Here is a 20733-nt window from a genome sequence, read left to right as displayed (position 1 = left end):
AATGAGTTGGTCAAGCCTCTCTCACCTTCTCACCTCAACCAAATAATAGATTTCCACAAAACAAACATCAATGATATTAAATCATCATTTTACTCAATATTCAAACATGTCACCTAAAATTCCCCAATGAATGAACAAAAAGAAGAAATAGGCAATGCTAAATAACAAATATATATATATATATATATATATATATATATATATATATATATACAATTTTAAAGTTTTTTTTTTTAGAAAAAATTATGTGTGAGGAATCCATGATGTGACGATTTTTCATTCCACTCCTTCACTTTTAATTATCTGTTTGATTTTCAATTTTAATGTTAGCCTTTAAAATATAAAGATATAAACAATAAAACATAAATTTTGCCAATTTATTTATATAGGTTTGTTAGCAAGATCCAACACACACACACACACACATATATATATATATATATATAAGTGTGTGAGAACATATTACGTATTACATTAGACAAATATTGAAGATATTTTTTTTTTTTTTTGGAAATTGATTACGGACACCGATAGTCATTACATTTAGCATTTATATATAAAAATGTAGTAAGCTCGATAACCGCGCATTCAAACTCTTACAAGACCAGGCCTATGGCCCAACTAAGGCCTAAAGCCCAACTACATCATTTATATCCTAATAATCTCAATTCAAATAATCAAAGATTTCACCTTCTTGGACCTCCAAGATTTTTTTGAGTTTATGTCAATACCTTGGAACCACTTGGGCTACCAACTGTTGACAAATGTTGAAGATATTATGAATCTAAAGTGGAGACAAGAAATATGAATTTCCAAAAAATATATACCCGTTGGATCAGATATTATGTAATATTTTTCTCTTTTTTATAGACCCTCACCAAAGTTGGGTAAAAAAGACATTCGATCGTCTTGACCGTTAGATATTTGTTACTCAGATTATTTATTGCGACATCTGACGATAATGTTGACGTATGCTGTCAATCAATCATTGTCAAGTACCAAGATACCCTTGTTGGTAGAACTATTTACAGAATTAGCCACTTCACTTAATAGGCTTAATATAAGGGTTACACCTCAATTGTACCGAAACATAACCCAACGAAGACCCGTTTCAAGAGTACCCTTAACCAAAAGGTCATGTCCCAGTATATAATCACTATCTTCACTTCATGTGGTGTTGGCCCTACTTGTTCTAAATTCAAATTTGAACCTACTTTCTTAAGATTTTTTTTTTTCAAGATACTAATTTGATATTATATCTTACAACAAAAAAAAAATTGAAACTATATGATATTTTGACCATTATCAATTGGTAGGAAATTTTGTCAATTTACCTCAATTTATGTTCTTTTAAACGTATATGTTCTTTTAACACCAAATGACATTTACACGTAATATAAAATTAACATGAAAATAATTTCAATTGATTTTGTAAAAGAATACTGAATACAAAAGTTATTAATGTGTTATATAGATAATTACATTGTTCGTTAAAAGAATAATCAAACACTGATCATTCGAATCCCATAATCGTGAACTATGTTAAATATTGAAGGTCTTTCTGCCATGTGTCCTAAGGACATAGGGTAACTTATAAGTCACAAACTTTTTATACTTTTAATTGGGAGAAAGTAAATTTCAATTTTTGTCACTACTTATCCCAATTCATATATCCTGATTTAGACTAATTCTTTTTTGGTGTCTAATCCTGTGTTATAGGACAGTTATAGAAAAACACTTTTTTTTATTACTAGAAATTGACTACGATATACGTTAGTCGTTACAAGGGATTGATACACCATAAAGATGTGATAAGTACGATGACTGCCTAATTTAAACCATAATGAAAGAGGCCTAAAATCCGACAACGTGAAAAAGGCCTAAAGCCCGAAAACATGAAATCGATCTAAATCCCGACAAATTTATTATATTATTTACTATATATTGTCTAAATTACATGGTATAAATCTTGACGGCCAACTACTTCCACCGAAACTCGATCCCGCGACCTCATGGGCTTAAGAGGGGTGTCCAACCGCTGCACCAAAGAGTGGTAGACGACAGAAAAACTCTTTTAACACACCCAAAATGAGTATTAATCTTTCTTGGTTGATTTCACCCATTCAAAATTGAGTATTCATCTTCAAGAAAAGGGTTAATTCTATTTTGGCCTCCTAAAGATGACCGACCCATCAAAATGACCCCTTAACGATGACCAACTTCCATTTAGTCTCCTTTTTTGTTTTTCCGTCTGTTTACTCGTCAGGCGTCACTGAGCTGGCCTTTCGTGTAAAAAATGCCCCTGCCCCTATTTTCCTTATAACTACAAAGTTTGGAGTCCCAATGTTCATTATAACTTGCCAATCAATTAATCTCTTTCAATTTTCAAAATTTCCTTTTATCTTCTACTGCTCTAAATTGCTTTCCACCAACTCATTTTTAATGTTCATCAATCCTCCACATCTTACATATCCTCCCTTTTCTTGAATCCAACTAATTTTGTCATCCATGATTTTTTTTTTTCCTTAACTACTCCAGAGCCATTTGAGAAAATAATTTTTTATTCTTCAAATGATATTTCCCCGCTATTCTTCTTTCTATCTTATGAGTACAAGAAGACAATGCCATTTCCCCCACAACTAGAGTATTGGTCTTCGTATTGGGGGTAGAATCTAGCGTTATAGAGAGACGTCTAACCCATTTTAGCCTAATGAATTTCTAGATGAATTCGGTGAAGATAACATAGGTTTAATTTGCTTGATGAGACAATTCGTGATTGAAATCCGTATCAGGTTTGAACCCCAAAATCAGTTGGAGAATGAAGCTCTAAGCAGTGATACAAATACGATCGTACCTCATAGACATGGAGTTTAATTTAATGTCTTCTTCTTAATTTAGCATATCAAAGTGAAGATTTTTGTGATGATTTGAGTGAGAAACTCAAAATCAACTGTTGGTAATGAACATGTTCATCGTAGTTGGTGATCAGAAAGCTTGAACTTTGTAATTTAATGGGGATATCAAACTTTTTTGGAATCACTGAATAAGTAACTGAGTTTCTTCTTTGAAAATTGAAAAAAGTTTATTAATTTGACAGACAAGGAAAATAAGGGAAGGGGCCTTTTTGGTAAGAAAAACCAGCTCACTAACGTCTGACGAGAAAAAAGATGAAAAAAAAGGTCAAAATATAAGTGGGTCATCTGTAAAGAGCCATTTTGGTGAGTTGGTCATCTTCAGGGGGCCAAAATAGATTTAACCCTAAAAAAAACTACATATAGAGTAGAAAAACCTAATAGGAAAGGTATTTAAGTGAGGTACCACTATTTAAAGGACACATGGGTTGAAAGTACTTTGCATCTTCTTAAAAGGAAAATACTTAATTACACGTGTCAAAATATTAGTAGTAGTATTCAATCTAACCATAAAACAATTATTCCACAAGGTTAGATTTGTCAACCACAAAATCTAATCTAATACTTACTTCTTCTTCTTCTTCCTCTCATTCATTTATTATTTACTAATCACTTTCTCTCTCTAACTTCTCCCATCTCATCCATCTCCTTCTTCCTTTCCCCTCCTATCCTCATCTATTAAAAAAAAAAAAAAAAAAATCTAACCCCCACCATTAAAATCAAAGGATAATAAACAAAACGCTCAACCCCCCAAAAAAAAAACCCAATTCAGAAAAAGAGATCAGAGAAAGAAATGAAGTACCGTCAAGTTCTCCTTCCTGATAAACTCCGATTCATAATCGTCGGATTTGCTGGTTTAATCGCCGGTTGTATTCTCATGACAAGTTTTAATCAATCCCCATCTTTAATTTACTCAAGATTCGTCGTCGATTCAAATCCAACACCAACCCAATTACAAGCAATTCTTCATTATGCAACGTCAACCATTGTCCCACAACAATCTCTTTCTGAAATTCAAATCTCATTCGATGTTCTTAAATCAAAATCACCCTGTAATTTCTTAGTATTCGGATTGGGTCACGATTCATTAATGTGGTCATCTTTTAATCCGAAAGGAAATACATTATTTCTTGAAGAAGATCCAAAATGGGTTGAAATTGTTTTGAAAAATGCACCTAATCTCAAAGCTAAGACAGTGAATTACCATACCCATCTCTCAGAAGCTGATGAATTAATGAAATCTTACAAATCGGAGCCGAATTGTCTGCCGGAAAAAGCTTATCTTAAAGGAAACACAAAGTGTAAGTTAGCATTACCGGAACTGCCGGAAGAGGTATTTGAGAAGGAATGGGATTTGATAATGATTGATGCACCGAGAGGGTATTTTGCAGAAGCACCGGGTCGGATGGCGGCGATTTATTCAGTGGCGGTGATGGCAAGGAATCGGAAAGGATCGGGTGTGACTCATGTTTTTTTACATGATGTGGATCGGAAAGTTGAGAAAATGTTTGCTATGGAGTTTTTGTGTAAAAAGTATTTGGTAAAAGGGGTGGGTAGATTGTGGCATTTTGAAATCCCATCTCTTGTCAATGGTGAAGGTGGTGGTGGAACTAGTTTCTGCTAAATTGGAACCACTTACTGGTTAAGGTTAGTCTTTTTGGTTCTGGTTCTTTCTACCTTTTTGGTATATGAGGTATCTATATATATAGGGAAATGATAGAGTGACTTAGAAATTGGTACTTAGAGGGTGACATATTTCCTCATTTAGAAATAAAAGCGGTCCCCACCGTAGTCAAACTTTGAAAAAACCTTGTCTTTTAGTGATTCCACATCAGCTGGGCATTAAAATGCCCAAAAAATTTGGGCTCCCTAGCATCTCCCATATATATATATATCCCCATAGAGAGAGGAAAACCTTATTATTATCTACTATATTAGATGATGAGTTGAAGGAGAGTTTGGAAGATTTTTGTATTGATTCTATGACTCCTATTCAAGATTTGTTAGTAATTCCATGATCAATGATTCAATATATTCGAGTTCTAGTTATTTTATATTATATTGTGTAAGTTTATTGCTCATTTATATGAGCGTTTTTACCTTTGCCCAAATTTGCAAATCTTGAATATATGATGAAGAGACAAGTTTATATAGGAGGATACAGAGCAAATTGGGAGTTTGGAAGAGACAAGTTTTTACCTTTGCCCAAATTCGCAAATCCTTGTCGATTTACATGAGTTATTTCAGCCGTTCTACATGCGACACCTTTAGTTACTCGTGATAGATATGCGAGTGTTGAGAATTAGTGAGATTAGTACTCACATGGACGAAGGGAAGTTGCATGATCGACTTGGATATTTCCCTTCATTGTCAATTGGTTCTGAATTTAATGTCCAAGACAAATAGAAGTAACTCTAGAATTCAGATTCATATGGTCGGTCGACCATGACATTTCCGTGATCGTCTATGCATGAAACCCTCGATCCAGGGTTTTGTGACCCTAGATCGAGGGTCTAAAACCTTCAAGGGTTTTAGGATCTTGGTCGAATTATTTTTCTTTAGTCTAAGACGAAGAGAGTTTTGGTTTGAGGGTAGTAGTGAAGAGTCAGGGCATTCGGTTATAACTTGGCTTTTCTATTAAGTGACTGATAGGACGAACAAACACATGTTCATAAACACGAAGTCTTAGAGATAAGAAATAACGAAAAAGAAACATAACATTAGAATACATTGATTATCATACTTCCTTTGGTGCCCATAAATCTTCACTACACTACCAAATCTTACATAAGAAATCAATATTAAGAAGTGTTCTTCCATCTAAAAGATGGCAAAAAGTATTTGATATTGTTCACAATTTTGTTTTTCACAAAATTCAATTTTCACACTCAAAAGCGCCAAACCAAACTGTGAAAAATTAGTTTTTCAAAGTTCATCAGCCCTTAGCATCTCAATACCTACCACTGTCCCAAGCGAATTCGTCTCTCTGTTTCTAAAACACTTTCTCCCATTCTTGAGAAGTATATCACGAAATTCTCGTTATCAAAGTGAAGAAGTGCATCAAATTTTAAGTCTTAAAATAGCGGTCGGTAATTTTGGGTGGGTCTTTTAGAAAAACTCTCATAAGAGACGAAAAATAACAAAAACAAATCAAAAGTTAAAATAGATTTTAGTATCACACTTCTTTTCATGTCTATAAATCCACATTTTCTCTTTAAAATTTGACAAAATCTATAATTTCTCTTTAAAATTTGTACTCCGAAAATTTATTGTTTTTCCAAAACGACGACCTTAATTATTCATGAAAATATCAAATACGAAAAAAGATTTCTTTACATGTAAAAGACATAAATATTTTACATAGAAATATCATAATTATCATCGTGACAAAATTGACTTTTGACTGGTTAAAAGTAGGAAAAAACATTATTTCTAGAGTTAATTTCTATATGGCCCCCTACTTTGTGACCAACTTCCTTTATGCCTCCCTTTTTTTCGTAAATTTAAATATGGCCCCTATTTTGAGGTAAATGTCCTAATTACCCTTCTTATTAATATTTTTTCAACATAAAAAAAAACAACTTGAATTCCACCTCACTTCCTACTCCCCTACACATATATCTCTCCACATCATCTCTCTCTCTCTCTCCATCTCACCTCTCTCTCCAACTCACCTCTCTCTCTCTCTCTCCAACTCATCTCTCTCTAACTCACCTCTCTCAAGTCACTCCTTCTTCTCCGACGAAGGTCGCTGGCCGGAAATTTTCTGGCCGGCGACCTTCGTCGGAGAAGGAGTGACTTGGAGAGAGAGAGAGAGAAAGAGAGAGGTGAGTTAGAGAGAGATGAGAGGAGTGACTTGGAGAGAGAGAGAGAGAGAGAGAGAGGTGAGTTAGAGAGAGAGATGAGTTGGAGAGAGAGAGGTGACGTGGAGAGAGATGAGTGGTGGAGAAGGAAGTGAGGTGGAATTTAGGTTTTGTTTTTTATTTTACTTTGAAAATACATTAATAAAAGGGGTAGTTATGACATTTGTCTGAAAATAGGGGGCCATATTTGAATTTACGAAAAAAAGAAGCCATATTTCAAACAAAAGAAAAAGAAAAGAATTTATGTCATTAAGATTTTTATAGTTACCTTCTAATTAAATGTTTCAAGATAGCCCTAATTAGAGCAACTCCAATGTGGTGGGGGCTGGGGCTCCCAATTTGACAGCCCCCAGCCCTTGGCCTCCAACCCGGGAGCTCCGGGGCTGGGCTCCCAGCCCCCAAAATATGGCCGTTGGGAGCTCTAACGGCCATATTTGGGGTAGATCCCCTAAAAAGGGGATCCACCCCACCTTATTTTATTATTTTTTTAATTTTTTTTTTAAATTAATTTTTTTTTAATATTCTTATTATTTTAAATACTACTTTTTTAAGTATTTTTCTCTAATTTTTATTTTTTTTGTTTTTTTTTGTGTTTATCTTTTTGAAATTATCTCTCTCGAATAATATCACATTTTAATTCATAGTCGAAATCTAATAATTTATAGTCGAAATTTAAAATCAAAATTTCGCACACATACTTCGCACACGTATAATATATTGATTTGGGAGCCCCGGTTGGGAGCCCGACGTTGGAATTGAGGAAAGCCCGGTACTCCCAAAATTCAGGGGCTCCCAAAATTGGGAGCCCGAGCCCCACATTGGACTTGCCCTTAGTGTTGGGCGGGAAAATAATGACGATTTCAATCATAAATATTTGTTCCTAGGGATTCCCTTTCTCGTCGTCTTCATCAATTTCCCAATGAATTCAAGAGATTTCACTCTTCTCTCAACTGCTACCATTTTCGGAGCTTTAGCTTCAGCAATCGCTATTCGTTTCTTTGGAAACCCTAAAAAGTGTTTCCCCATCAATAGAAAATCCTCCCCACAAAACCCTTTTGATCCTTCAAAACGAAAAGGTTATCTTTCTTGGGATGATTATTTCATGGCACTTGCTTTCTTATCAGCTGAGAGATCCAAAGATCCAAACAGGCAGGTAAAAGAATAATCAAATTTCAAATTCATTAATCTGTGGGGTTTTCTGTATTTTTTAACAAGAATCAAATCTGGGGTTTGTTAGGTTGGTGCATGTTTGGTCAGCCAAGATGGGATAATACTTGGTAAGAACATTTACTATCTCATATATATGAACTAGGGTTTTCGCTGAATAACAATTTGAATAGATGATTCATCTTCATGTGTGTTTGATTCAATAGGTATTTGTTATACTAGTTTTGGGGATTAGGGCTTATTACTCAAAGTTTATTGTAGGTAGTGTAACGTACTTAGCAGTTACCGATATTGTCCCCGTTTTTGACACCCTGGCGCAAGCGAAACCTGCATACATGGTTTTGTTCCTGATGAAGGCTTTGCAAGTCTACCCAAAAAGCCTCTACACTTATTAAGTATGAGTAAACACCTATATAGCCCAGGCTCGTCCGGATGCTCTCCAAAAGCAATGTGGGACTATCATAACACCCAGTCTATATTATCATTTAAAACTTGATGACAAGCATAGACGAGAAATTGTTGGATTGTTATTGATAATGTTGATTTTCCTTTCTTTCTCTTTTTTTTGGGTATAAGATTTGCATATGTAATTGATACTACTTCACAAGTTTATTGAGATTTCTAGAATTCTCAAATTTAGATCATTTCTTGTTAATTATCTAGTATTTCATTCTAAGATTAGTCTTCATTTAGTCAGGCATCGGCTACAATGGGTTTCCAAGAGGTTGTTCAGATGACAAGCTTCCCTGGGCGAAGGTTGGTTTATTTTGTTAGTGAAATGTGTTTTATAGCTTTCACGTGGAAAAAGTTTATCGAAATTTTCCGTTGTCTTATATTCAGAAATCCGAGACTGGAAATGCTCTGGAAACAAAATACCCGTGAGTCAGGCTCCGAACCTAACTTCTTGATTCTGAGTTGCATTTTGATATCTGATTTGTTCGATTTGTAGTGACAATTAATTTATCCTGTTCACTCTTTCCATGGTTGTAGTTATGTCTGTCATGCTGAAGTTAATGCTATTTTGAACACAAACCATGCATCCGCTGCTGGGCAAGTAAGCTTCCGATCCTTCTTGAGGGTTCTACAAACTAGGGCACAGTTTTTCTAAGCCATTTTCACACCATATATTTATATGAAAATGAGAATGTATACCGGGAAATGGTAATAACTTATGAGCTTAGTTTCTATTTTGTTACTAATGTTTATTCTTGGTAATTTCCGCAGAAGCTTTACGTGACAATGTACCCTTGTAACGAGTGTGCGAAAATCATAATCCAGGTGATTCTTTTTTTACTCTCAAAATTTTCTCCTCATTTTGAGCTAAAAGTTGATAAATGGCTCTTGTGGTTATGCCTTTGTCTTTTGTAATAAGTTCCATTCACATAGGCAAGGCAGTGAGAATGTCAATAGTTGTTCAACGCAGTAGCTTTTTTTGTAGCGAGCCATGGTAAAAGACCTCCCTTTTATTAGTCGTGTTCACGAACGATTTGAAACTGTAAGATAAATAATGCTTCAGCGAAGTAGGTAAAAATGAGTTACTCTGAGAAGATAATTCAATGTATTTCCGACAGAACCGTTGGTTAGAGGACCAAACACTTTACTGGTCAAACTGTGGGGGTTAAACAGACGAGTTGGTCATATAATGGAGCCGAACAGTAATCAACCCTAAATTTTACTGATTCTAAATGCTGAACTTAACTGTCAAAACATTAACATTCAGTCCTACCCATTCTATTAAACATGGAAACGATCTAATTTCCCTTGCAGTCTGGTGTTTCGGAAGTGATATATTTTGTGGAGAAGACATTCAGTAACGATACAGTTTATATCGCTTCTCAGAAACTGTTAAAGATGGCTGGCGTTAAGGTAAAGAGTCGTCTCACCTCTGCTTTATTTTGTATCATCTTTTTTTTTTGTTGAAAGTTATTTTGTATCATCTTAGCTAGGAAAAAAAATACTTTATTTGGCTTTGACATTTTTCGGCGTATGATTCATCCCAACCTAGGGTTTGACCCTTGTTCTGATTCCAGGTCAGGAGACATCAACCAGAGATGAGCCAAATTTTACTGAAGTTTGAGGAGCCATAGAATGTTCTTTTTTTTGTGCCTACCCACCTCGAAGGATCTTCTGTTATTCATTAGATATACATTCAAAATAAAAGGTTTACCAATTGTTGTATCAATTCTCTAGACATAAACCCTTTGTGAGTTGATGGGTTATACACTTTTGCCCTATAAAAGAACTGGATTTAAAAGTTATGGGTTGATGAAGATTACTTGTAACGGCTGTATAGAATCCTCTTGTGAAGTTCAAAACAGAAGTTTAGTGTCAATAATTATAATTTTTTCATTATATCAAAATCGGTTACGATCTCCCTAAAAAAACCACCCATGTTTTCCTCTCTTTCTCCACACACAATCTCCAAAATTTTCTCAAAATATATCCCAAATTCAATACTCCCAAAAAAATTAAAAAATTTAATGCAGTTAAGTTTCTTTTTAAATTGCAGGTTTATCTCTATCTTTATACTTATCCTAAGTCGTTTAGCCAAAAGGAATCTACAACGCGGTAGAAGCCTTAGTATATATGTTTACCGAGAGAGTCTACTAAGTTTCTCAAATCCAACTTTATTAGCTCCTATGAATACCTCTTTGGATCAAACTATTTTGCATGTTTAGAGAAAGAGCCGACAAATACTTAGGAAAGTTTTTCAATCAAACTGAGTTAGATTCCTGTTTTGTTTTGTATATCTCTCAAAGGGGTTTGTTTCTAGTTACCTAGTGAAACCTTTGAAAACCCTACATAATTCTGTGATTTTCTTTAGGTATAGGAAAAAGTACAATAAAGAAGAAGAGAATAGTTTAAGATGTGAAAAACCAAAACCAATAGGTGTGGATGGTTAATCTGCATTAAGGGCTTCAAGTTGTCGACGAAGTTCCTCAAGGTCATCAATTGGGTTGCTTGTCTCTTCAGGAGCTGGTGGATTTTGAAATATATCGGCAGTTGGAAGCTCGCGAACAAGTCCTGTTGGTAGAATATCTGAAAACACATAATCAAGAACTCGTTTATTAGAACTTCAATACGATGAGGAAATCAATCACAGAAATATAGTCGGCTAAAGAATGAGAAAGAACACCTGAATTGGTTTGAGCATCTGTTGTTTCTGTTATAATGTCATCATCAACAACACTGAAAAACAAACGCATTAAAGAAAATCGATAAATTTGAAAGTACACACACACACACACACACACACACACACACACACACACACACATATAAAGAAGACAGTTTACCTTATGTTCCATTCATTATCAGTATGAACGGGGCATTCTACTACCAACGATGCTTCAGCCTCCATTTTCGCCTTCGCTTGAGCATCTCTTTCTGGCTTCCTGAGATTGTATTCTTTCTGCATAAAAAATGCATTTGCCATTTAGCTATGAGAAAATGAACATCATCAAACGAGTCGTGTTTTGTGAAATGATATGCAAACCCTACTAAGGGATCGAAGATGCATTACCTGCCGCTCCAGACAAGCTGAGTTTGAACACTGAGGATTTGGCTTCATTGCCATTGTTGGGAAGAAGTCCTTTAGAGAGTTATATCCCTGAATTCAAAGATGACAAGAATCCAAAATCAGAAGTAACACGAGATTGTAATGCTTCCTTGCTAATATTCCAAGTTGAGTAGGTAAAATTTGTTACTATCTCTAATTCGGTAGCTTTATATCAAAGAGATCTCAAAATGTCGAAAACATCGCGTACTTACTAAGTAATGGGAGACTTCTCCGAAGTTTAGCAAGTATTTTAGTGTGTTTTGAACTAGTAGACCAGCAACAACACCCTAAACACAAGACAGTAGTTACAGATGAGAATAAATGAACTATTCATGAATATACACGAGATAACGAGTTAGAAACTAGAACTTAAAGTAATGAACATTTTGAAAAGAAACTGTGAACAAATAAGAATTAAGAAACGACCCTCTCATCTAGTAAAGATCAGAATGGAAACTGAAAATAAGTTCTTTAATCCTTACCATTGTGGTTGGTAAAGATGCAGCACAAACACCTTCACGTTTTAACGTTCGTTCATCCACTCCAGATGCCACAACCTATGAAAAGTTCAAAAGATATTCATCTCCAGACTTCAGGCTCACCAAGTGAAACAAAGAGATGGAACTAAACCCTAAACCCATTAATTTTCAAAATATCCATTAATCTTTACGTTAGCACCGAAACATAGCCCTTACTTGCTACTGTTGTTTTTGGTTTCAACTACCAAAAATTAAGAGAAGAAGCGAAAATCATGAAAGTTATATACTTAGCTCACTGACGAAGGGAAATAAGGACATATTAACATACATACAAAATTATAGGTCTCTGTGGATTTACGTAGGATTGAATACTTAAGTGAGCTTACCAGAGGAGGAGCACAAGCAAAACAAGCAGTTTCTCCGGGAATAAGCAATTGGATGTGACCAGAAACAGCATCTTCAGATACCCCTACAACAGAAATCAATTCGTATAAATACCATGTAGTTGCTTAACATAATAAGTAAACGAAGATAGATATGCTTCCTGAAAATGACCGACAAATGAAGCAGATCCCTTACCAGACTCCATCCATGTCTGGTTCAGCTCATTGCAGGCCTGGATAACCACCACCACATTAGAAATGAAGACCATTTGTAAAAGCGGGAAAAAAAGATTATTCGATAGTTATCCTTAGACTTGGTGTCTAAAAATTTAAAATGAAAAAAGTTGCATGTTGTCTCAATGGTATAAGATAATAATTACCTGGTTAACAACCATTCTTGCTTCGTAATTATCAACACAGCTTAACACGAGATCGACTCCACTACCATTTTTACTTGTGCCATACTTTTGATTCTTCAAGCTCTCCATGAAAGTTTCAAAACCTTTCATTGTCGTGATGTTCAATGTGTAGCTCTACATGCAAAACAAACAAAAACATAACAGACAAGTTCTTTAGGGTAAAATAAGTTTTAAACTGGTAGAGAAAAAGTGTTAGTCTAAACAAGAATCCAATTGCGAAAAGATCGTTTATTATCAAGACAATATACTACAACAAGAAATGAGAAGGAAAGAACATATTTATATATACATACAGATTGAACAAAGTATAGCAGAGAAAAAGATAAAGTCGTTAAAACCTAACACCTGCTATGAGTTGAGTCCCCATTACTCACCTCAAGCACGACATCTGGATTAATATCTGAAAGGGTCTGAACAGCTGCATCTGTCTTAGTCATGCCGACCTACAAAGTGAACAAGAGAGAAAACAGATATAACTGAATCCTCTTAAAATATTTTTCGAGTCACCTTATATCCCCTCTTACAGTCAGGAAAATAAATTTCATCCTTACATCACGCGGCAAGGAATGATAAGAAGCGAGGGAGCTAAAATATTGCTTTGAGCAACCCCATTAAGGGACAAAAAGTAGCCAAAGCACCCGTCTATAGGACAAACAAGGATGGGAGCTTTGTCGCACTTTTTATCCTTTAGAGGTGTTACTTCTTGTCATTTCTCATCGTACCAAAAGATGATTATAGCTAACTACTGCTATTCTGGTAAAGTACTAAGTAACAGTCACAAATACATAATGGCCATTTAAGATGGATGAAACTGAAAACAGAAGAAAATGAGCATAATGAGGAAAAAATACCTGCTCTGGGCGAAAGAATAGCCTGTTCATGTTAGCTAACTCAACGGTGTCATAATCATACAACAACAGACGACCGATCCCACACCTTGTTAGCATCTCCGCCGCAACACTGCCTACACCACCTATTCCCTGTGACATGACAAGAGTCTCAAAAATTGAATCTAGGCAATGGAACATAATCCATTGACACTAATAACAATTTTCAGGCTCATGCATTTACAGTAAATTATAAGGGAAGAATCCTTCCCTGAATGTTGAAAACAAAGATTGTTTAAGAGTTGAAGGACGCAAAGTCCTACTGAAAAATTGAACTTATGACAATTGACAAGGAAGAGTAACAAAGTACAAAAATTTTATCACGTTTTAAACTGGACATCAAAATGCCGAGGGATGAACAAGAAAACAAGTATCCAAAAAAATAGTTGTAAACATATAAGTGGGCTATAAACTGAATTTAGTAGAGTTCTCTCTTATTAGAACGTCTTGGACACTGTCAGGAACACCCTTTTTGTTAACACTAGTTGTAGAAGAGTAAAATGAAGACTTTATTTTACTGAAAGTTCCCCTTTATCCATGAAACGACAATAAATAGTTTCTCTCTAGACTCGCCAACGACAATTAGATGGTAAAACACTCCCTCTCAACTAATGATTGGCGCTTAAACATTCCATAAAAGTTTGTCACATTAGATAAACAATCAACTTAGTATCAAATGACATGCAATTTAAAAGAGGGAATGAAATAAAATAAAGGAGAGATGAATACACACAACAATGGCAACAGAGAATTCTCGTATCCTCTCGTAGTTTTCCACAATACCCATCCTCTGAAGTGCCATTAGCCTACTATAAGGGTTGCTATCAACCACCTCCGCACTCATATCCTTCACTTTTGAACGACGAGCATTCGCAGATTTGGCAAGATTGCTAACATGATCAACACGCTCTTGCAGCTACAAAACCATGAACAAATAAAGATTACCACAAGGAAGTCAAAAGTTTGTTTGATTTTATCCAAATCAAAATCACAGTCACAGCATTATTCTACAAATATTGGCTTAATCACTCCAATTCTCATTAAATAAGATTTAAAATAGTGATTTGCGAACTACATGATCTAAATTTCCAATTAATCACTCCAATTCTCATTTCATCTGAACAAAAAACTGTTTCGAAAGTAAATGATGGATGAGATCGTGAATTTCAGATCTAGGTTTCCTAAACATTATGATTGGCTTAAATTACAGAAAAAATCAAGGAAAAAAACAAGTAGATAGATTGAGAAAAACGATGATCGTAATAAGAAGTACCTTGAGAATCAATTGATGATGATTTGGATCTGATATAACTCGTTTCAGTGATTCAAGATCATCTACCATTTCCTTCAATTCGACCTCCATCGCCATTCTCTCTCTCTCTCTCTCTACAACTCTCTCTTTCTTCGATGAGATTGATTCTCTCTCTCTCTCTCTCTCTAGACGTTAACGCGCTTGCGCACACAGAGACTAAGAGCGCTACCCTGAAATCTGTTGGCGGAAGTAAGCCAGTGCCCGCCAGTATCTGTGACAGAAGTGCGTCTAAAGTTCTATTTGCTTCTGAACGAGTAAGCCCATTTAAACAATATTCATAGCCCATCATCAAATCCAATATCAATATGGGCTCTGTTTCATAAATATGTCAGGCCCAATTTATGTGCCTATAATTTCGTTTAGGATCGTGCAGACCAACCTCCTCTGCTACTAGTGATAATTTAGGGGCTCAGTGTTGTAAGAGGCGTCACTAGAAAAGGTCCCTACTCCATTTAAAGGGGCACCCTACTGGTGTTTGTCCCAAGTCGGTTGTGGAAGAGGCGGTGGTCACTTGATAACTGTGAGGAAAATCGTCATCTTTTAAGTTAGCGTTTGGATGACATGGAGTCAAGATCACTTCGGGGCAAAGGAGATCCAAGACCGCACAAGCACATCAACAACACCTCGAATCTCACTTATGTGAGATTGGTTTACCACAAAAAAAAAAGACTTGGACATTAGACATTAGATATGATATGCCCTGTGAATGTGTCCTAGCTACCATATAAAGCCCAGTGACCTTGAACCCAAACGAATAAAGCCCATAATATTCGTACAATACCATCACTAATTTATCATATCACTTTTCTTCCCGTAGACAAAAGGGGCGAAGACTTTTTTTGAGATTTGAAACTTTCACATCTTCGATATTAAAAAAGATTGTTTTTTACGCACGTTGGCGCCTTATTTACGCTTAAAACGCAAGTATAATGCAAGCACGTTTAATAATTATAAGTATAAATTAATTATAGTTGCAGTCTTTCTTGGCTAAGCAAGTCCATCTCTATTCCAGGAAAGGAGACCTTAAGACACATTATTCATGTTTCTCATATTAAAATATTTAACAAACCAATTTATGGTTATCTACGAATATTATAACATTTCATTAAACCTAACTAGGTTGCTTAACAAAAACAAGAACATAAAGATTTTTTTCTTTTCGAAACTTGAAAAATAATCCCTAGCCACATAATATTATTTATCGCTATTCTTATACCCCTGATTGTAATTAATATTCTATTGAACTAATGTGTTAGATGGTTGCTTTCAAATAATCGTAATTCGTATTTTTGCTTTGACCATTGGAGATTATATCTGATTTTTAATTGCATAAGAACTCCTGGACAAATGAAGCTGAATAACAAAATCATTTAAAATTAGGTTTAAATATCAAGTATTATAAATTGATTTCTCAATTGTTTATTAAATCTTCTTGTTTGGTTTCAATAGCTTGACCGTTCCTCCATTACTCTTATTAGATATTTACGATTGAAACGTACAAGTTTGATAGTGCATATTGTTTCAACAGAAAAAGATAGTGCATATTGACTAAATTTTATTATATGTTGTGTTATTGACTAAATTATTTATTAAGTAATACATGTATTTGTAGTCAAAATTAGAAGCCTCTCTCTCTCTCTGTCAATGGTACCCAAATATGTCCAACACTTAGTGAGCAACAATAATGTGTAGCTTAATCTCTCCTAATAATTTTACTTTGCTTTAGTTATAATCATGTTATTTTCATGTGGCTTGCTCTTTGGTCTGAATTTGACAAACACCTTTTTTTAAGTTTGTTTTGACAAGTGGGGTATCAACTTGGTAGAATCCTATAATATTGCCTTTTCCATTATTCTCCATTTGCTTAAACATTATACTCCATAAATTAATCATTGTTTGAAAAATAACCAAAACATTATAAGTAGGCTTATTTTCTAAAGACAAATGCTAAATGAAGCTCCATAATTGCTTCATAAAGCTATTTGCTAGACACAACAATATATTTTTTATTAAATTGCTAAACAACACCAGAGATCGATTTATTGGTTTTATCTAGCAAATAAGTTTTTGAATCTTAGATTGCTAAATACAACTATGTTAACTTCCCAAAATTATTTAATAGACACAATTTTTTCCTTTATTAAATTATTAAGCAAAAATAAAATTGGTTGTATTAGTATTATCTAAAAAAAATAGTGTTCTAGGTTTTAAAAAAATATACATTATTTTTATGTAGCATGATTTTATGAAATATACATTATTAAGGTTTAAACTAAGCTTAAAAATATACATAGTTATTTTATGTAGTATGATTTTTGTAGAGTTGTGTATAGAATGGAGTAGAAATTCGGTTATACTTGATTTTTGGTGTTGGTGTTGTTTAGCAATTTAGGACAATATTTTTGTTAGTTTTATTTAGTAATTTTTGTCTAATAGTTGTCTTTAGCAAAACTGAAGTTGAATATAGTAGCATCCTTTCTAAATGGGCCCCTACTTTATGACCGCTTCTCGCGTAGCTCATATTTTATCGAAAATATTTAGATGATCCCTTTTTATCGTTACTGTCCATTTGACTGTTAATGTTTTAATTTTTTTTTTAAAAGAACAAAATAACCTCTTTTAATTACCGGTCAACTCTCATTCTCTCTCTCTAAAACTTTTATCTCTTCTTCCCATCATCTCTTTCTTTTTCCTAGAATTTCCCCCTCTCTAAAACTCAACTCTCTACAAACTTTACTCTCCAAAAAAATCTTAGAGGGGCTCAACCATAGGATCTTCAGAGATAGAAAAATAAACAACACTCTAAAGATTTTAAGAAGAGTTGATTGCACATCTAAAATTGAGGGCATTTTTGAAAAATCAGAAGAAAAGTTAACAGTCAAATGAACGGTAACGGTCAAAGGGAGGCAGCTAAATATTTTCGATAAAGTAGGAAGTTACGCTAGAAGTTGGTCATAAAGAGGAGCCATTTGAGAAATAACCTTTATAGATAATCAATATATGTTATGGCTCGTCTAAATAGCGATTTATTCAATATAAAAAGAAGGGTAATATGTATAACTAGATAAAAAAGATAAGTAACAGTACAAAGATAGAACAATAGGTTATGTTCCGGTTGTTAAGTTGTCTTGTTTATCCCCTTCATCGGAAAAAAAAAGTTGTCTTGTTTATCCATTATGAAAAGGCTGTGACCCTTTACTTCGATTGATGATCAATGATCCATACACATCTTTTTCAGTCTTATTATGGGAGTCGATAAACTTCACAACTTAAATTTTTTATATATGATATGGAGTTACTCTACCAAACCAAAATTAGAAATCATACTCAAATCCATCATAAACCAAGTATTATAATAAGGGTGACAAATTTGAAGTATATTTTTCCACGTCTTAGACCTTATCCCAAAATACCTAAAGTCCTATCCTTCATACATCAACAAAAATATCAAGCTATATTATGTCCCCACAACCAAAACTACTCTTCTTGACTTGTCTTACAAATTTCCCTCATTCTCACCACTTGTCTTCCTTCCCAACTTGCTTATCCATGCTTCTATAATATAACCAATATACCACCAAACAAGTAGATATGGAAGCCATCTTGGCTTAATTAACTAAACTATACATTCATTTATCACCCAACTACTTGTGTTAATCTTAATTAGCAGCTTCATCCTTTGATTACTCATGTACGTAAGTAAGCATTTGTTGTTACTCAATGTATTAGATTTGACATTTAAAATTCACCTCCATCGTATAGACAATTAGTATAATTAATTTTACTTGTTTAGGTTAATAAACTTTAGTCATCACTTGCCCGTTTATGAACAACTAGTATTTATCCATAGACTTTTCTAATATAAGCCTCCGTAATCACCCATATTAGTCGTAAGATGACACTCAAAATTGTGTCTTACGTTGTTTGTACTCTTTTACATTTCGACACTTAATTTTAGTTTGTATATTTGTTCTTGTATAGTTTCTCTAGTAGATTTTGTTTAATATACTTGTATTGAGATAACTCATAAGAGGGTTGTTGCGTATAGACAGCCGAGTTATCCATTTGTATACGAGGCGCCCCCTTATAAGAGTTGTCGATGAATTGCCCACAGATTCGTCACATCTCGAAACAACTCACATATTCAACTAAATGTCGAGGCGCCCCCTTATAAGAGTTGTCGATGAATTGCCCACAGATTCGTCACATCTCAAAACAACTCACATATTCAACTAAATGTCAACCGTAAATTTAATGAGAAGTGTGTATGTACTTACAGGGAGAAGATAAGAGTTGTGGATGAATTGTCCATATATTCCACACATCTCCAACTAAATGTCAACCCTAATTTTAATGAGAGGTGTATATATGTCATAGGGGGAGAAATATGAGTTTCCTTTCTTAAACATGAAAAAAAATAAACCCTTCAATTGTGGTGCTAAGAATCATTCATAATTAGAGAGTAAGGTTGTGCTTTTTGCCAAACACACCCATGAAATAAGTGATGAACTTTAAACTTCACTTGCCATGCACGTAAAGGAACGAGAAAAGGACTTTTGTCATCAGACTGGGAGACAAAACTCTCTCTCAAACTGACTTTGACCACAAATTTTCATCATTTAAAAAACCACATGTTTGACATTTATGCCCCCATCCACGACAATGTCATTTCACAATTAATTACGGGAATATCATCATAACGCCCAATCCCTTTTTTGTAATTAACTCGTTTTATAAAGTACTTATCCGTCAGTTTGCGTAAGATTATTTGTTTGGTCAATTTTGGGTAATTTTGACTTTATGAATACGGAAGATAAAGCCAAGAAATACGATTGCGTATGTATTATGACTTTTGATCTTGTTTATATTTATACGGAAATTCCGTACATGAGTACACTAATATGATTATATCGTATCGTTATCTACTTTATGAATACGGAAGGTAAAGCCATTCAGGAGAAATTATCGTATCGTTATCTACTTTATTTCCCAACATATATACGATTTGGCTTCAAGTTTATTCTTTGTTAGCCATCACGTGTTCGATGTGCACGCTATCATCATATATTACTTCTCTCAAAAGATAATATAGTTCATATTAATCAGATATAATGTGATTTCGTTTCTAATAACCAATAATTATACAAAAGAGATCGAATTATGTCGAAGGAAACTGACTGATATTATTACCGTTTAAGTGTTTTCTCGAAATATTATGTAGAAATTATTTAAGAACATCAATTCTCAAAATCTCTAGTGTGTTGAAAGAAAAATGTAAATCGATCAGCTATGAGGTAAAGACTTCTTGTTGTAATTTAGTTTTTTCTATTTGTTTTTACGAATAAAATTGAAACACATAAAATGCTTAAGAAATAGAGGTTCATTGTGTTACATTCCTCTCGTTTAGGGAGCAAGAGTTCATTTCTCAACAAAAAAAAGGGGAGCATGAATTCATGCATCTAGATATTGTTTGATTTCCTCTTATTATTCGAATCTTACTCATCATAAGACGACGCATATGAATCCAAATTGTTTCTAATGTCTTAGTCATAGATACTGTCATTTCAAATAATTTCATATGTAGATTTATTTTTTTATTTACGTAAATTCAAAATCAACTATTTCGACAAATCAAATACTACACATTAAGAAAAACACTCACGGAACAAGCCATTTCAAACGATTTGTTTTAAGGATAGAGAGTACGATTTTATGTTAGATCAAACAAGAGAAATTTCTTTAGTTCTACCCT

General features: G+C 34.2%; 2 protein-coding genes and 1 pseudogene across 3 annotated transcripts; 2 read left to right on the top strand and 1 right to left on the bottom strand.

Moving 5' to 3' along the window:
* The first annotated feature begins 3560 nt into the window (after positions 1 to 3560).
* Positions 3561 to 4966, top strand: LOC147553479 (arabinogalactan O-methyltransferase 2 pseudogene; annotated as a pseudogene). Its single transcript, XR_015238627.1, has 2 exons — positions 3561 to 4659; positions 4816 to 4966. The product of XR_015238627.1 is annotated as an arabinogalactan O-methyltransferase 2 pseudogene (transcript).
* Positions 4967 to 7615: 2649 nt separating this feature from the next.
* Positions 7616 to 10205, top strand: LOC147553478 (Cytidine/deoxycytidylate deaminase family protein). Its single transcript, XM_086666167.1, has 8 exons — positions 7616 to 7928; positions 8013 to 8052; positions 8640 to 8698; positions 8783 to 8820; positions 8933 to 8996; positions 9167 to 9220; positions 9710 to 9808; positions 9973 to 10205. The coding sequence occupies exons 1-8, from the start codon at positions 7695 to 7697 to the stop codon at positions 10027 to 10029; spliced, it is 645 nt and encodes a 214-aa protein (XP_086522293.1). The 5' UTR covers positions 7616 to 7694; the 3' UTR covers positions 10030 to 10205.
* A 443-nt stretch (positions 10206 to 10648) lies between these two features.
* LOC147553477 (NAD(P)-binding Rossmann-fold superfamily protein) lies at positions 10649 to 15184 on the bottom strand. Its single transcript, XM_086666166.1, has 13 exons — positions 14943 to 15184; positions 14403 to 14585; positions 13634 to 13762; positions 13157 to 13225; positions 12744 to 12896; positions 12560 to 12596; positions 12367 to 12449; positions 11984 to 12058; positions 11714 to 11788; positions 11466 to 11552; positions 11239 to 11354; positions 11079 to 11131; positions 10649 to 10981 (listed from the first exon to the last, which is right to left on the bottom strand). The coding sequence occupies exons 1-13, from the start codon at positions 15036 to 15038 to the stop codon at positions 10842 to 10844; spliced, it is 1296 nt and encodes a 431-aa protein (XP_086522292.1). The 5' UTR covers positions 15039 to 15184; the 3' UTR covers positions 10649 to 10841.
* Between the last annotated feature and the right edge of the window lie 5549 nt (positions 15185 to 20733).

This window comes from Eschscholzia californica, unplaced genomic scaffold (assembly GCF_041429995.1).
Source record: "Eschscholzia californica isolate CP2 unplaced genomic scaffold, dmEscCali1.0.p SCAF_3, whole genome shotgun sequence".
Classification (NCBI taxonomy): Eukaryota; Viridiplantae; Streptophyta; class Magnoliopsida; order Ranunculales; family Papaveraceae; genus Eschscholzia; species Eschscholzia californica.
This window is presented reverse-complemented; position numbering and strand designations above follow the sequence as displayed.

Bases quoted from the DNA above. Each gene is read 5' to 3' on its own strand.
- LOC147553478 (XM_086666167.1), top strand. From the start codon at position 7,695: ATGAATTCAAGAGATTTCACTCTTCTCTCAACTGCTACCATTTTCGGA. The intron at 7,929-8,012 runs GTAAAAGAATAA...GGGGTTTGTTAG, and splicing joins CCAAAGATCCAAACAGGCAG to GTTGGTGCATGTTTGGTCAG. The intron at 8,699-8,782 runs GTTGGTTTATTT...TCTTATATTCAG, and splicing joins ACAAGCTTCCCTGGGCGAAG to AAATCCGAGACTGGAAATGC.
- LOC147553477 (XM_086666166.1), bottom strand. From the start codon at position 15,038: ATGGCGATGGAGGTCGAATTGAAGGAAATGGTAGATGATCTTGAATCA. The intron at 13,226-13,633 runs GTATTTTTTCCT...TTCACTTTGTAG, and splicing joins TATTCTTTCGCCCAGAGCAG to GTCGGCATGACTAAGACAGA. The intron at 11,789-11,983 runs GTAAGGATTAAA...TCTTGTGTTTAG, and splicing joins CATCTTTACCAACCACAATG to GGTGTTGTTGCTGGTCTACT.